The sequence below is a fragment of the Tachypleus tridentatus genome, chromosome 7, assembly GCF_004210375.1.
Source record: "Tachypleus tridentatus isolate NWPU-2018 chromosome 7, ASM421037v1, whole genome shotgun sequence".
In the NCBI taxonomy this organism is placed as follows: domain Eukaryota; kingdom Metazoa; phylum Arthropoda; class Merostomata; order Xiphosura; family Limulidae; genus Tachypleus; species Tachypleus tridentatus.
Genome location: NC_134831.1, coordinates 107,744,275 through 107,762,486, shown reverse-complemented (window position 1 = coordinate 107,762,486; position 18,212 = coordinate 107,744,275). Strand labels below are relative to the sequence as shown.

The 18,212-nt window shown below is 35.0% G+C and overlaps 1 protein-coding gene across 2 annotated transcripts; it reads right to left on the bottom strand.

The window, feature by feature from the left end:
- Positions 1-12,365: 12,365 nt before the first annotated feature.
- LOC143256351 (serine/threonine-protein kinase pim-3-like) lies at positions 12,366-16,890 on the bottom strand. 2 transcript variants are annotated; one of them, XM_076513460.1, is made up of 6 exons: positions 16,708-16,889; positions 16,306-16,409; positions 15,525-15,572; positions 14,753-15,116; positions 13,893-14,069; positions 12,366-13,511 (listed from the first exon to the last, which is right to left on the bottom strand). In XM_076513460.1, the coding sequence occupies exons 1-6, from the start codon at positions 16,736-16,738 to the stop codon at positions 13,333-13,335; spliced, it is 903 nt and encodes a 300-aa protein (XP_076369575.1). In that variant the 5' UTR covers positions 16,739-16,889; the 3' UTR covers positions 12,366-13,332. The 2 variants fall into 2 exon arrangements, with proteins under 2 accessions (XP_076369575.1, XP_076369576.1); XM_076513461.1 differs by lacking the exon at positions 15,525-15,572 and having other exon boundaries at positions 16,708-16,890.
- Positions 16,891-18,212: the final 1,322 nt, after the last annotated feature.

The following is an 18,212-nucleotide window of genomic DNA, read 5'->3' as shown; positions in this document are numbered from 1 at the left end:
AGGACCTGTACTATAGCTTCCTGCTGTGTTGTAAAACTATTGAAAGGACCTGTACTATAACTTCCTGCTGTGTTGTAAAACTATTGAAAGGACCTGTACTATAACTTCCTGCTGTGTTGTAAAACTATTGAAAGGACCTGTACTATAACTTCTTGCTGTGTTGTAAAACTATTGAAAGGACCTGTACTATAACTTCTTGCTGTGTTGTAAAACTATTGAAAGGACCTGTACTATAACTTCCTGCTGTGTTGTAAAACTATTGAAAGGACTTGTAATATAGCTTCCTGCTGTGTTGTAAAACTATTGAAAGGACCTGTACTATAACTTCCTGCTGTGTTGTCTTAGAAAGAGAAGAAATAAAAGCTTCGCATAACAAGAATAACTCTAAAAATTAAAGTCAGGTACATAAGGGGGAAACATGTTTGATTTGTGAAATCCAGCTAAATGGTAAAAGTTTGATTAAAAATGTAATACACAGGTATCATATACAAATGCAGGCATTGGACCAAAGACAATTATGGACGTAAAACTTCAATACTCTTAACACTGACTGCATGATTTTGACACAGTGGACATTTTACTGTCTTTAAATGGAACAAACTCCCAAGGAAATTTAAGTAGACATGAAAAAACAGCAAATAATCTGGAATTCGTTATAACGAGAAACCCACTTAAAGAAAAAATGTATCTCAGGACGGCTGGCTTTCATAAGAGGTAATGAAAGTAAAAACGCTGCTCCTTGTTGATGCTTTGAGAAATATTTCACATCAGAAATACCTATGATTTAGTCATGAAAAACAACAAAAGAAAAAATTCTAAGAAGAATTACCACACGAAATTCTTAAACACTATCTGTGAAGGAACATCCTGGTAGGATTATTAGATGTCTGTAGATCCAGACTCTTGTGTTGAGTCATTCTATAAATCTAAAGAATACTTGACATGGAATGCTGTAATCCAGATGTAAATGTATTGACTAACTCCAGTAATTTGAAGATTACTTGATGTAGACTGGCTGTGATCCGGATGTAAGCCACACAGAACATATAACAATGATCTATGTTTTATAACAACTTAAGCACCTATGACATAACAGCGATGTCAATGTCATAATAACGCTGGTATGTCCAGATATATTCTAACCAAAGTGAACGAAACTGACTTATTTTTGTAAGGCTCATGAGGCTAATGGTATACGTAATAATAGACGAAAATGAAAGGTTAGAATTATGAAGATTTAGAGCGTCACACCCAAGAATTGGAAAGAATTGTTACAAAGTAGAACTAATGTTCTTTATGTACCCTGATAATACTCTGGTTTCCACTATGAATACAATACTTTCAAATGAGCTAATGAAATAAAGTCTCATGTTGAAGTTTCCACATTTATAACTGTCAAAATATTGAATTAAAAACATTTCCTCATTATAAATTCACAAAGCTATTACAAATGTATTTATGACTAGAAAGAAGTTATTCCACAAACAACATGTTATTTCCTGAACGGCTTTATGTTAGTGTGGAAATCGTTTGTGCAAAATTTTTATTTTTATTTCGGTTTGTGTTTGTTTATTAGAAAATATCACTATACAACAGTTTGGAATAGTGAAACCGTAGAACCACCCAATGTCTTCAAAATTACAACTTATATTAATCACTACGTTAATATAAAGAATATTAAACCAAAGTCCTTGACAAACTTGTTCTGGTTTTCACGTATCTGGACTGCACAGAGGTACAGTTTGACTTGGTGGAAGGCAACTAGTGAACAGTACACTCCGCTACCTTTTATGTTACTCTAATCGATCAGAATAACATCACCTTTATTATTTCAATAAATATTCGATCCCATAATGCAGACCGTCTTTTCGTAGCAATGGGTCGCAAACTTTCAAGTCATGTGTGGCAAAATAACCACTTGGATATATCAAAATAATCTCTTCGCTATATAAAAATAACCACTTGACTACGTCAAAATAACCACTTGACTAGAACAAACTAACCACTTGACTATGTACGAGATACAGGAATGTGTCAACACTCTCAGTTGTTTAATTAGGTTAATACTGAAATAACAAATAGCTTATGTCTGATTTACAGGAATGGTCAACACTCTCAGTTTTTAAGTTATATTAACATTAAAATAACCATTGACTATGTACAAGTTACAGAATTGCGTAAATCTCTCAATTGTTAAGTTATATTAATATTGATATAAGAAATTGACTATGTCCGAGTTACAAGAATGGTCAACACTCTTAGTTGTTAAGTTATATTAATAGTAAAATAACCAGTTCACTATTTCCGAGTTATAGGAGCGCGCCAACACTCTCACTGTTCAATTATATTAATACTGAAATAATAACTTTACTACGTCCTAATTAAAGGAATGCGTCAACAGTCAGTTGTTAAGTTATGTTATTTCTGAAATAACCAGTTGACTATGTCCGAGTTACAGGAATGCCTCAACACTCTTAGTTGTTAAGTTATATTAATTGTGAAATAACAATTTGACAATGTCCGAGTAAGAGAAATGGTGAATACATCGAGTTTTTAAGTTATATCAATACTAGGTAGAGTACACGTCCTCTGGACGGAAGTTTTGTAAATTAATAATTAATGAAAGGTTATATTAGGACACGAAAGGTTGCTTACCTTATTTATAGTTGTAAAGAATAAAAACGGCTCATAAAAACCTCAACTAACAAACTGGATGTATCTTGGTATACACCCAACAAACCTTTATGTTGAATTTGGTTGGGATCCCCACACTGGACGAAGTATTGGTAAACATTTCAAAAACGCCTATACACACCCCAAACTGAACATCTATATGTTTCTCCCAATGTACCCAGTGAACCTCCATACGAACTTGAAGATCCATCTGGAGAGAACAAAGCAATGAATAAAAACTAAAATCGCCCATAAACAATTTGCCTGTACCTAACAAAACACCATACCAGTTTTGGTAAAGACCATCCACACTCTGCAAAATGGTTACATGGACCTACAACAGATAATACAATCGTATTTATATAGATATATCTATGCACACGTCCCTAATTCTGAATTTGTAGAACGCAAGAGAGGGCAGTAATCAACAATATCCACACCAAATATTGAGCTACTCTTATCTGAGAGGAGATCTGACAGTCACTCTTATAATGCGCCTATGACACCAAAGTGTCAAAAGAGAATTAATTGCACAAGATTACAAAACACTTTCCGGCCTAACATGGAAAAAATATATGGCTTTCTGAGGTTTGTACAAGTAAAGGGTTTTCTGAGGTTTGTACAAGTAAAGGGTTTTCAACCGGATTTCCTTGGGTCGTTGGACATCGAACAATCCCGTTGAGATGCAAAACTAGTTCTATTTTGTGTATTAAATCTAAGCTGATAAAGCATGGTTCACTCATTAACATTTAGCTTATAATTAACAGACTATCAGAAAAATAAAACGTTATTTTATTTTGTGTGTAGATGACAGCACGTATAATGTTTTTTTCTAGAATTTTAATTTCTTGTGAAGTGTAACCTGAATTGAAAACCAAAAACTTAAATATTTCTCACTGTATGTATGAAAACATGGGCAGCTATATCTTTACAAACTAAATGTGCAAACTTATTCATAAATACATCACCATATTTGTACTATATGTGCAATCTTATTCATAAAGACATCACCATATTTGTACTAAATGTGCAAACTTATTCATAAAGACATCACCATATTTGTACTAAATGTGCAATCTTATTCATAAAGACATCACCATATTTGTACTAAATGTGCAATCTTATTCATAAAGACATCACCATATTTGTACTAAATGTGCAATCTTATTCATAAAGACATCACCATATTTGCACTAAATGTGCAAACTTATTCATAAAGACATCACCATATTTGTACTAAATGTGCAAACTTATTCATAAAGACATCACCATATTTGTACTAAATGTGCAAACTTATTCATAAAGACATCACCATATTTGTACTAAATGTGCAAACTTATTCATAAAGACATCACCATATTTGTTCTCTGACAGAAACGGTTTAGCTTCAAACTTAAAACTAATAAACTTGAGAAAATGTTCTATTTGTTTGTATCTAAGCATAGAGCTTCACAATGGGACATCTGTGTTGCGCCAGTAACAGGCATCGAAACCCGATCTTTTGCACCACAAACCTTCAGACTTATCGAGAGGAGCTGGAGGACTTTTCTGACCAAAAACACCTTGTGTGTGGGAAAAAAGGTTTGGCCAAAAAAGAACCCAATATGGATTGTATTAACACTGGCAGCCATATTGGATAGCCACACTTATATCATTGATAACAATTTAACAACAAACATTCATTCATCAGTTGGCTAGGCCGTGTGTTTTGCTTAACCCAACATCGTGCGCCAAGTTAAACAAAAATCGTGGACTGTCTAACTAATGAATTAACATTTACTGTAAAATTCTGATCAATATTGTAAGTGTAGCTACCAGTTTGACACCCAGTAAGTGTAGCTGCTGGTTTGACACCCAGTAAGTGTAGCTACCAGTTTGACACCCAGTAAGTGTAGCTACTAGTTTGACACCCAGTAAGTGTAGCTACCAGTTTGACACCCAGTAAGTGTAGCTACTAGTTTGACACCCAGTAAGTGTAGCTACTAGTTTGACACCCAGTAAGTGTAGCTACTAGTTTGACACCCAGTAAGTGTAGCTACTAGTTTGACACCCAGTAAGTGTAGCTACCAGTTTGACACCCAGTAAGTGTAGCTACTAGTTTGACACCCAGTAAGTGTAGCTACCAGTTTGACACCCAGTAAGTGTAGCTACTAGTTTGACACCCAGTAAGTGTAGCTACCAGTTTGACACCCAGTAAGTGTAGCTACCAGTTTGACACCCAGTAAGTGTAGCTGCTGGTTTGACACCCAGTAAGTGTAGCTACCAGTTTGACACCCAGTAAGTGTAGCTACCAGTTTGACACCCAGTAAGTGTAGCTACCAGTTTGACACCCAGTAAGTGTAGCTACCAGTTTGACACCCAGTAAGTGTAGCTACTAGTTTGACACCCAGTAAGTGTAGCTACCAGTTTGACACCCAGTAAGTGTAAGACGCACACTCAACCCTTTCTTTTTTTGTCACATCCTCTTTTTACACTTAATATATTTTTGATTACATATCATGACTTTTTGTCAATACACATCAAAAACCACAGAATGTAAGAAAGTGATACTCAATAGTAGCTAACAACAACTTCAGGATCGCAGACCTATACTTCACAAAACAAACCAGATTCTTTAAAATACATATTGTGGTAGTATTCCTCTCTGAAACAGTGTTAACAACTTCCTTTTTAGTAAAGCCACTGAATCTAGGTTAACAGCTTTCTGTTATCACCCCATGTAATCGGCGCAACTGCATCAAACGTCATTATTTATGTTAATTGCTTAAGCTTCTTGGTGGTTAAGGCACTCAACTCGTAATCCGAAGGTCGCGGGTTCGAATACCCGTCGCATCAAACATGCTCGCCCTTTCAGCTGTGGGGCATATAAAGTGACGGTCAATACCACTACTCGTTAGTAAAAGAGAAGCCCAATGTTGGCGATGATGACTAGCTGCCTTCCATCTAGTCTTACACTGTTAAATTAGGAACGGCTAACGCAGATACCCCTTGTGTAGCTTTGCGCGTAATTCAAATCAAACTTAAGCTAATATTATGTGACCTTAAACGCTGTTCAATTAGAATAATTTCATTATATTTGGCGTGTGTGTGTATTTCTTATAGCAAAGCCACATCGGGTTATCTGTTGTATCCATCGAGGGAAACAGAACCACTGATTTTATAGTTGTAAATTCGAAGACTTATCATTGTCGCAGCGGAGGACTTCTATTTAGCAAATTTGTTCTGGAAAGCTAACAATACATATTCAGTAATAACTTTTAACACATAATTATTTTAAATAATTGATCTAGAACAAGGGTCAGCAACCTATGACTAACGGGCCGGATCCAGCTCTCCGTCCCCAAACGGAAATATCACATCCACCCAGCCCGCGGTGGTTCCCAAAAAGAATTCAAGTTTGTAACTCTATCTCAGACCTGATGCCGAACCGAACAATTGGCAACCAGACCTAGGAAACGAGTACTCGTTTTCGCGTCCTTAGAAAAACGAGTATTTTTTTACTGGTTTTACCGAGCCCTCGAAACGAGTAAAACTCAAAATATTTTTTTTGACTGTCCAGCTACTCGAAAATCATTCGAATTTCGCGATCGATTTAATTCAATTACTTGAGCGTGAAGCAACTAGCGTTCGTGATCGCTGGCCCCCAAGAAGCCGGGGACATGGATGAGACACGGGTAGGGAGCGCGCTGAGCCAAAAAAGGAATGTAAGGCATTTTTTTTCTAAATGTAATTAAAAATTATTCAATGTGAATTAAATATTAAAAGAGATGATAAAAACAAAAAATAATCTAATTTATGCAAAACATAGAGTTAATTAAAGTGAAAAATATAAATTACATTTTTAAAAGAATAAGAAAAATATACTGAAACCCCAAAATTTAGGTCACACAGAATGCCCCCTTCACTAAACATAAGCTGAAAGTGACACCAATATCACAATGCAAGTCAAAGTAGTTCTATCTATTGAAATTAAAAAGACTGTTGCATGTAAAGTTGCCCGGCATGGCCAAGCGCGTTATGGCGTGCGACTCGTAATCCGAGGTTCGCATCCCCGTCGCGCCAAACATGCTCGCCCTTTCAGCCGAGGGGGCGTCATAATGTGACGGTCAATCCCACTATTCGTTGGTAAAAGAGTAGCCCAAGAGTTGGCAGTGGGTGGTGATGACTAGCTGCCTTCCCTCTAGTCTTACACTGCTAAATTAGGGACGGCTAGCGCTGATAGCCCTCGTGTAGCTTTGTGCGAAATTCAAAAACAAACAAACAATACAAGCATGTAAAGTCTCGTGTTGAATCTGCTCTCGCGTTTGGATCCCCGTTTAGAACTCGCTCGCGGGGACGAGTAAAAATCGAGTATTAGTTTCCAAGGTCTGTCGGCAACAAAACAACCATAATAGCAACAAAATGCAGGATGGTTGATGCAGAGTATTCCAAGACACGTGGACAGAAAAGTACTTTTTACACAACATTTCGGTAGGCCCATGTGTGTAATTTGTACACAATATTTCGGTAGGCCCATGTGTGTAATTTGTACACAACATTTCGGTAGGCCCATGTGTGTAATTTGTACACAACATTTCGGTAGGCCCATGTGTGTAATTTGTACACAACATTTCGGTAGGCCCATGTGTGTAATTTGTACACAACATTTCGGTAGGCCCATGTGTGTAATTTGTACACAACATTTCGGTAGGCCCATGTGTGTAATTTGTACACAACATTTCGGTAGGCCCATGTGTGTAATTTGTACACAACATTTCGGTAGGCCCATGTGTGTAATTTGTTATGTAAGTGTCGCCGTGAATAATAAGTTCAACATTAAACGACACTACGAGTCAAAACATTGAAATTCAGTGAATCTAGTGGGTAAGCAAGGAAGGATAAAGTACATAAACTTAAATTGAAATTCAGTGAATCTAGTGGGTAAGCAAGGAAGGATGAAGTACATAAACTTAAATTGAAATTCAGTGAATTTAGTGGGTAAGCAAGGAAGGATGAAGTACATAAACTTAAATTGAAATTCAGTGAATTTAGTGGGTAAGCTTGGTTTGTTTGTTTGTTTTGGAATTTCGCACAAATGCTACTCGAGGGCTATCTGTGGTAGCCATGTCCCTAATTTACACAACAGTGTAAGTAACTACACAAGGGAAGGCATGTGTGTAATTTGTACACAATATTTCTCTTGGGCTACTGTGTAATTACCAACGAATAGTGTCGCCGTGAATAATAAGTTCAACATTAAACGACACTACGGCATTGAAATTCAGTGAATCTTTGGGTAAGCAAGGAAGGATGAAGTACGACCCTCAATTGAAATTCAGTGAATCTAGTGGGTAAGCAAGGAAGGATGAAGTACATAAACTTAAATTGAAATTCAGTGAATCTAGTGGGTAAGCAAGGAAGGATGAAGTACATAAACTTAAATTGAAATTCAGTGAATCTAGTGGGTAAGCAAGGAAGGATGAAGTACATAAACTTAAATTGAAATTCAGTGAATCTAGTGGGTAAGCAAGGAAGGATGAAGTACATAAACTTAAATTGAAATTCAGTGAATCTAGTGGGTAAGCAAGGAAGGATGAAGTACATAAACTTAAATTGAAATTCAGTGAATCTAGTGGGTAAGCAAGGAAGGATGAAGTACATAAACTTAAATTGAAATTCAGTGAATCTAGTGGGTAAGCAAGGAAGGATGAAGTACATAAACTTAAGTTGAAATTCAGTGAATCTAGTGGGAAAGCAAGGAAGGATAAAGTACATAAACTTAAATTGAGTCTAAAAACAAAGTATCGTACTCAAAAAACAATGCGCAGAGTCAGAAAGAAATACACGTGCCAGCTACATCGTGTCAAAGATGATAGCAGAAAATCTGAAGTCCTTCACTGACGAGGATTTCGTGAGAATGTTTGATAACAGTTATAGACATTCTATGTTGCGAGAAAAAAAAAAAAGACTATTTTCAGATGTCAGTCTTTCTGTAATAACAGTCACATGACGAACAGAAGAAATGTCAGCGGATGTGAAAAAAACTGTTTAAAATACTCTTGCAAGAATTTCCAGTTCTTCTCAATAGTGCTCGATGAGGGTACAGGTACCAAAGCCACCGCTCAACATGCAGTATTTGCACGTGGAATAAACTTACCTTTCCACATTGACGAGTAATTTGTTCTACTGGTACCAATCAAGGGCACTACCACAGGAGCAGACGCTCCTGAAGCACTGGTCAAGTGTACTACAGACATGAAGCTGGATCTATCAAAGCTAGTATGTATAACCGATGAAGCGCTGCCAGTGGTTGGAGAAGACAGCTATCGTGGCTTTGAAAGGCCTCGGAATTAGACACAAAGTCAGAAAAATGCATTGCATAATCCACCAGGAAGCGTTGTGTGATAATTCTTTAAATTCGAAGGACATGATGGACGTAGAAGTGAGGGCAGTAAACCTGATCTTGTCTCGGGGATTAAACCATCGTCAGCTTCAACAACTTTTGTTGGAAGCAGAAACTCAGTACGGGATCTTCTTCTGCAAAGCTCACTGGCTCAATCGAGGCGTAATGTTAGAAACAGTATATACGTTGCGAGAAGAGATAGCTACACTCCTTGAAAGTAAAAATGTGAATGCCTCAGAATTTCGAGATCCCAAATGGTTTTCAAGTCTGGTATTTCTGTAGATTTAACATCTCATTTAAACAACCTGAACTTGCAGCTTCAGGGAAGAAATCAGCTGATACATGACATGTGTGGATACATCGTCGCCTTCGAAACAAAACTACAACTGTGGGGATGTCAGCTTGAGAAATGAAACTACTCTCACTTCCCCAAACTCCAGGAGACCAAAGAAACAGACGTCAACATATTTGTAACTGTGATATGTGACTCATAACTGAGTTTTCTTCCCGTTTCGCTGACATTTGTTCACACACAAGCGATTTTAGGCTATTTGCCACCCCACTGACGTCGAAGTTGACATCGTACCAGGAAAAGTTCAAATGGAACGTATTAAGAAGCAATCCAATGATCTATTAAGATCCAAATTTCATGCAGTGATCGTATCTCTGCTAGAGTTCTACAGGAATATATATTTGAATCTGGGATTTATGCCAACTTGATAGACCACGCGAAAAAAAATGCATCGATGTTCGGCAGTAGTTATATGTGCGAGCAACATTTCTGAAAAACGAAATGCGCAAAGTTCCAATTAAGAACCTCAATAACTGATGCTCATTTAGATAACGTCTTTCATCTGAATTCATCCAGTCTGTCCCCTTATGTTGAGAGACGTTCGAGCGACAAACAGCATCAAGTCTCACACTAATCGATGTGTCCTTTACGATACGAATATTACTTAAATAAAATAAACATTCATAGTTCATTGAGTTTTATTATTATTACCTTCATTTATTAGCTGTAGAGATGAATGTGGCTCTTCATCCACTCACAGACATGGCCTCTGACCCCTGTGCGGAAAGGTTGCCGACCCCTCATCTAGAAACTACTAATCTAGTTTCCTTGACCAAACCAATACTTACATATAAGCACGATTGTCCACCATAGTTTTGGTACTTCTAAACAAGACTATTTAATCCGAATAAGAGGATCCTCCACCTTTATTATTACATAAACGTGTGGTAAAAATCTCAGACCGATGGTTCGTGCGACTTTTTATGTAGGCCTTAGTAATAAATTCCGTTAAATCTGAGCGGTTTTGGTTGAATAACTTTCTACATATGGTTTATATTTACATTAAATGAAACTCCTAACTGCACGATGAAATGTTTTATCAATGTTCCAAATTAGACAAAAAAACGTAAAAGTTAAGAGTGTTGTTGTATCGAACAGTTTTCAAGCTTTTAGTGAGAACAACAAAAGAAGAAAGTCAGTCATAATAGGAGATGTTACGTCCCAGGCACTTCTTAATAGATAGCCTTGAAATTTGGTATGAAGAAAGAGTCTCGTAGATCACATCCTCTTAAAAATATGTGATAATTTGGGTTATCACAGTCAGTTATACACAGCATGTCTTGATTTTAGTTTTAAGCCTAAGCTATTAAAATTGTTATAACCTACATTTGTAATTCAGATGTTAGTTCGCGGATGCATGAAATTTAAATCAAGTTTATAAAAATAGTACTAGAATAGTACGAAATAGCCAGCAGCTAATGAGCTAAGTAATAGAGGATCAGGGTTGTAGCCCACATTTTTATATTTTATTATTCACATTAGTTAATAAACGGTTTATGTTGAGAGACCTAGAATTTAGAGTTATCGATATCACGTTAGGCTTAAACATACCATTATCCAGAAAGCGGCTACATTATATACTACAAACTATTGTCACCACAAACCATACTTCCTCTACCCTACCTTTGGTACTAGGCCTATGTCCAGGCGTGTGTATTCACACACACATCCGTACCATTCTATCGGTGAGAAAGTATCAGGCCTGTGATTACATTTGCAATTTGATTCATATTACATGGCTAAGAAAATGAAAATAAGTCACTTAGGCCATTTGAATGACGCAATGAGCTAGTAAGTTAATTATGGTAAGGCTTACTAAAAAAAACATTAACTTAATTGAGCACGAAGCACTAAAAAAACATTTCGCGATAAAAATTACTAGAAGTAAATTTACATAGCTGCTCACAAAGTATGTCTACTAGTTCAATGACGTACAATTTTATGCTAAAAATATATTTAGCCAAACTTCAAATAGTTTTTGTTCTGCTCGAAACGAAGATAAAAACTCAAATTTATAACAGTTTAGTTGAATATGATTTTCGACAAGCAGAAGATACACGCTAAGTGGAGAATGCGCATATAATTTCAGCATTTTATGTGCTTCCTTTCTAGAAAATGAATTTGAAGTCGTCACAGTCACAAATACATATGAGGTTTTGAATCTAACCCTTGAAAGATATTTGAATTCAACGTTATAAATTTCTAATAAAAAATCTTCGTGAGACCTTTGTAATCTCGAAGCCACACCGAACGGAAAACCAAAACGCCAAAGACCAGTAGGGTTAGGCCTTAAATATATGGAAAATTTTAAAACTGTTTCCGCGCCAAAATATGAAAGTTCATTTCATTTTAGTGATTGACATTCTTTGTAAAATACCTAGAAACAAAACTACATTACTGGAATATCGAGTCGATTTGCAGATAGTAGAGTACCAGTCATCCAACGGACAATTTGGATCAGTGGTATTTATCGCGTATATTTAATTACTCAATCGATTAGCCCAGAAACTGTACCAGTAAGTCTGTTGTATGTAATGATTAGTGATATTAACGAACTTAACATACAAGTATAACTGTGTGCAATTATAATAAATTAAAGAAGACATAATAACATTGTAATAATGGTTAAAGACATGTATGGACAGAACATCCAGGAAGACAGCTGGTTATGTGAACACAGTATAGTCAAAGCAGACCGCTATGTTAAAACTAAATCGGTTGAATGGTAGTGTATGTGGATATAAACATAATTCATGTGAATGTTAATACCTGGAGAAGTCTACAAATTATTACATTACATTCAATATCGTAGATATAAGAAATTTGATATTTAAATGTTGACAGAAGACTAGTTCTAAGTACCAAGTGAACTATAAAAACACATGTCGTTTACCATTTTGATATTTAATGAAATTATATGGACTGGACACGTGGAAACAAAGTAAATAAAGTGAACAATTCTGTAAGAAAATATATTTAATTATTCACAAATATGTACAAACTCATGAAGCAGTGTAGAAAAGAAAATCTTGAATATTTTCAAGTTGAAAATAACAGAAAACAAAACATCTTTCAAAGCACTGGAGCTTAACAGAGTATTACTGTTCAAATAAATTAAAATAAATAAAACCCTTTTGATTCTGGATTTTAACCTGTCTCCCCTCCATGTATCAAACATAACCTCATGGACGTGTAGAAGCCAGTCCTATGTACATACAAGTTTCTTGGAAGCACAAAGCTACGTGATGGGTTTTCTGTGCTCTGCTATTTGCAGGTATCGAAACCTTATTTTTAGCATTATAAGCCACCAGCTGAACCAGCAGAGTAAATTTGTTTTATGAATTATGTACAAAGCTACTGAGAAATATCTGTATTGGTACATCCCTAATTTATAGGTTGTACAGCGGTTAGCACACACCACCCATTACCAGCTCTTCTAGCAAAGAAAAGTAGGATTAACTGAAACATAACTCCACTTCAACTGAAAAGACGACAATCTTTGAAGACAGAATTCAAACCCTTATTGAGTGCCCTAAACACAGTATCATACCAGACCTCAAGTTCTATTATAGAACCACAGTTCCAGGGATACCAAAATAAAAACTTGTCAGAGTTTAGCGTTCATGTTATTAATTAAACATTTCACAATCTTACTCAATTTCTTTAATATAAAATATGGACTAAGTGTTTTCACACATGTTTGTATTACCAAGTTTTGAATATGCTAATAGTTTTACAGCTCAATAAATGTACTTCTGACAACTAGTGGTGGTTTACTAGTGTAGTGGAAGTATAGTATTTAATTGTGAATAACCTGACGTTATAACAGCTGGTGATGGTTTACTACTGTAGAAAGTTACTTATGCGCACATCACATTAGACTCTAGGAACGAACCCCATTTTAAACATTACGAGCCGTCCACTATCAAACACTATCACGGCTAGTTGTGGATACTTGGTCAAGAGAGCTGCGCCTCACTGGAAGTTGGGAAGGGGTGTTGCTGTCGAACGTAGCAGATATCCAGGGGTGTTCTAAGATTTCTTCAAGAGATGGCCTGTCATGTGGACACATGGATAAACACTTTCTAATGAGATCTTGACAATCTAGACATGAAGAGAAAACAAGATACATTTAAACTTTAGTGGACCATCCTAGCAGAATGAGATAAACATCACACATTTAAACACAACACGTCAATTTCGTGGACCAAATCACCTTACATCCGAATATTCATAGTTTATATGAATGAAGTTAGTGCTTGTAGTATATCTGTGACTACTAGAGAACCTGGAATCATTTTTCGTTAAAAACAAAATCACAATGTAAATATGGTAAAATAACAGCAGTAATAAACACAAGTTGTGTGTTCATCCCATAGAGTAATTACCATATTGTAAAACATAAGTATGGCCGTGTTTCTTAAGAGTAGATAACAGACGTGTTACGGTGAATACAAGTTTTTAACGATTTATACTAACACTTACCTGGTGACAGCCTCCTTCCGAATGAAACCCTAGCGTGTAAGATCTGTTCGTCCTGTTGGAAAGGAATGTCTCCACACACCATGTCATACAGGAGAATCCCCAACGACCACACTGTTGCACTGGACCCATAGTAACGACTGGTGCGGATCCACTCGGGTGGACTATAAACACGTGTACCTAAGAAAACGACACAAAATTAGACGGCGTCAACTGAAAACTTATATCTAACAATTCTGGAACAAAGGACAATCTGTCCCTACAGATTCCTCTCGCCAATTCCTACAGAGGTGAACTTATTTGGTGGAAATGTAGACGCACACTGCGCCCACACTGTATAGATATCTTTTAAAAAAAAATTATCACAGACGTTCATAAACCGTCCGTACGTTAAATCCACGCTATACTTGGCACAATGCCAGGAACTTGGAGGTCGCTAAAGTACATTGTTCCCCGAAAACGGATCTCGGTTTTTTATATTACCAGCAGTTTATCAACCCGACATTTTAACTAAAGAGTGAACTTAAAAATCTAACAAACTCCCATTTATGTCTTTTGTTTTTTCCTGTCTATAAAATCAAAGAAAATATTAAATACTGCTACGCTGGAGGCCAGGGGTTTATTTCCAGTGTGTTACGAGGAGAAATATCCTTTAAGTTATCTCCATTATTTATTACTCAATTATACTCCTTACGAGATACCACAAACAAGACAAAGTGAATTATCCAAAAGTATGGAACTAAATTTTTTATTTATAAAAATATATTTTTATCTATTATTTCTTTTATATTACTAGCTATATACATGTATTCAGTTAATTTATTTGTAAATGTAGACTAGAAAATAAACAAAATCAATTGTACCATCAAAGTCAGTGTAAACTGATTCTTTCAGGTGTGCCCCAGATCCAAAATCGATCAACTTTAAAGAAAAAGTCTTCAGATCCACCAAGATATTTTCATCCTTAATGTCTCTATGAATAACTTTCAGATTATGGCACGCTATGACAGTTTCCACGATCTGCCGAAAGAAAAATTGAGATATCTTTTCATCGAGCACTCCACGTTCAGTAATGAAATCGAACAAGTCCTGTACGGAGTCGGGCCTTTCCATGACAATGATGAACGAATCAGAACGTTCGAACCACTCCAGCAAACGAATCACTCCCTGCAAGTTGCTCACTTTATGTAGTAAGGATATTTCAATAGGCACACGTTGGCCATTTACCTAGATTAAAACAGAATATTAATTAACTCTACTGTCTTTATCCTTCACATAAATTAAATCATGTTCCAGATTAATAATGATAACATTTGTTTCTAGACATATACTTTAATTCTTTATTAAGTAATGCGAACTTATGGGCCACGCCAATATCTTTTGGCAATTTGCCAGTTCGATAGTTGATGTATCATAGTTTTCCCACACAGTTTCAGAGAGATATAAGGTTACTATAATTTATCCAGTTCAAAATAAAATACAACGTAAATAAAGACGAGTATCGACAAAACTGTCAGAAACTGTATCAATGCAAATGAAAATAGCCACCAAAAATATACGCAAATTTATATTTTGTATTTATGGCAAAGCTACTATGGCTAACTGCCCTAAGTTGATACGCAAACAGGTACTCACCTGCCCCCAGTCTGTAACTTTTTCTTTAAGTACATATTTGATGGCAACCTGAAATAATTATAGTTCATTTAATTAAAATGTCGAATGAAAAGCAATTGTCGATTTCATCCTAAACAGTATGGGAAGAACCCATACATTTTGGAAACTATTTCTTATAAAATTAAAACAAATCGACAAATAATTAAGCAGCTACAGGAAACGTAAATGTCGTAACAACAGGCAGCAATTAATTTTTCTATCAAGTTAAACTTACCTAAAATATCGTTCGAAACTATTAAACTTCCAGCCTATGCACATCTTAACATATATAAAATAACGATAAACGGAGACCTCGTTTAACTAGTTTATTCTTCATAACCAAATACTAGATTTATTGAAAATAAACGTAAAAAAAATGAGTTACTACCTTCAGAACCTTATAAATTAATCATAAAATTAACTGTTATTACATATTAAATATTAGCCCTACTTTCAATTATCCATTAGTAATATAACCTAGAAATAACAAAGCTTCATAAAAGCATGGCCTATTTTTAATAAAATTAAGATTTTTTAAACTTTACAAAAATTACAGTTGTGTACGCATCACTTCATTTTCATAATTTTAAATTATTTCACTTCATGATTCTACTAGACTCTGCTTGAAACAAGTCCCATCAAATTATTGCGAAGAAATATTCAAGATGAAGCCACTAATTAGATCAAATGATAGTTTGCTTTTTCATTTTTTTTTTGTAATTTGTAAAGGGTATAGTGAAAAGTTTTATCTACCATAACTTACCAACACGTTATCTCGCAATCGTGTTCCACTATAAACAGTTCCAAATCCACCCTTCCCAAGTAATTCTCCAATTCTATATGCTTTTGCAAACGGTTCTTGTCGACCTGTAACAATAAATTACTAATACGTTAATTATCAGCATCATTATTGAACTTATTACTCAAATTTGTGTCAAAAATAGTACTTATTTCTTAATTATTAATTAATAATTATGTTTACAAATGTGTGGTTTGATGTGAACTTTTACTTCAATATTACCACTGAGTCAAGTAGTCCCAATTCCTATAGGGCATGCACAGCTAAATATACATAATCTAGCCATAAGGACTTACAACCTTATAGATAATATCTACTTGTTTTCATCTGCTACACAATATGAATTAGAACCAGAAGTAGAATCACCTGAGATTATCGAAATCTTTCGAGCCAACATGATAGTAACATCCAATACACTAACTTTTAAGCTACTACTAATAGAAACTGAAACAAACTACAATCACATGCACACAAATTCTTTACCCCACCCCAACAACAACACCACGTTCCACATTTACTACGAGATGAGACCGGTGTGTAGTAAGTACTAAGTACATCGTAATATGACAATCGTTGCATTAATGTGTTCATCCGCTGTCTAGCAACTTTTTGTAAATTATGTTTGACTGTCTTAGATATTCAACTTAGAAAAAAAAAACATTTAAAATAACGTAAATCGATTTACTGTTCAATAAGTTATACATTTGAATATAAAACTGGCAAATTTTACAAGAAACACGAAGAACTATTATCTATGCTATGCGGAAGATCACATTATCTGGACACGTCTTTCAATGCGGCTTCGTGAGGAGTTGGGCGACGAGAAGTAGCCAGTCAATGGTTTGTACGCGCCAAAATAATCCAATGAGAGTAGCGATTATGGTCTTCACTGCTGTCTCCTTTATAATATTATAGTTGGAGTTTTATATTTAGGAAAGCGTTTTTCACACAAGTATTAAATAGTCTGACGGAATGAATGTCAGGCTACCTGTTATTTCCCTTACATTATTTCTCTTCACTTATACTTTTATAAATTCAGTATGTTTAATTTGGAATATCAAAATAATCACTTTTTAAAAATAAAAATACAGTATGAACAATATTTACAAGATTCACTTAACTTATAAATAAAAAACGCCACTAAAAATTATAATAGCAAATTAAGATATTTTCATAATAATTAAATAAAAAACACAAATAACTTTTTATATCCTTTCTAAAAATATATGTTAAAATTTTCATTTTAAATATGAAAAAAACAGATGTGTTTTGTTCTTTTTAAGCTAATGTTATCAATAACCGGAAGTTATGTATGACACGGTAAGACTTTTTTATTTTATTTTCTTATAACTTTTAAATTTCGTTGGATAAAATCTGTACCAGCACTTCTGACCAAGCTAAGAATAAATCTAGGAATAAGTGGTCGTAGTTCGTTAATTAATAACACAGAGTAAACATAAGCTGATTTACAAATAAAATTAAAACTACGTATCTCTTATTTGATGTTATATTATGTTATAATAACATGGAATTATGGCAATACACAAGTATAACAATAAGGAGTCATAACAACTTGGAATTAAAATAATATGGAATAATAGCAATATGGAGTTATAACAATGTGGGATAATAATAACACAGAATTATAATACCATGAAGTCGTAACAATACGGAATTACAACAACCTGGGCTCATAACAATATGAAATTATAGCAATATGGAGTCATAACAGTACGGAATTATAATAATATGCAGACATAACCATAAGAAATTATAAGAACATCAGCTTAGAACAATATGGAGTCATAACAGTACGGAATTATAATAATATGCAGACATAACCATAAGGAATTATAACAACATCAGCTTAG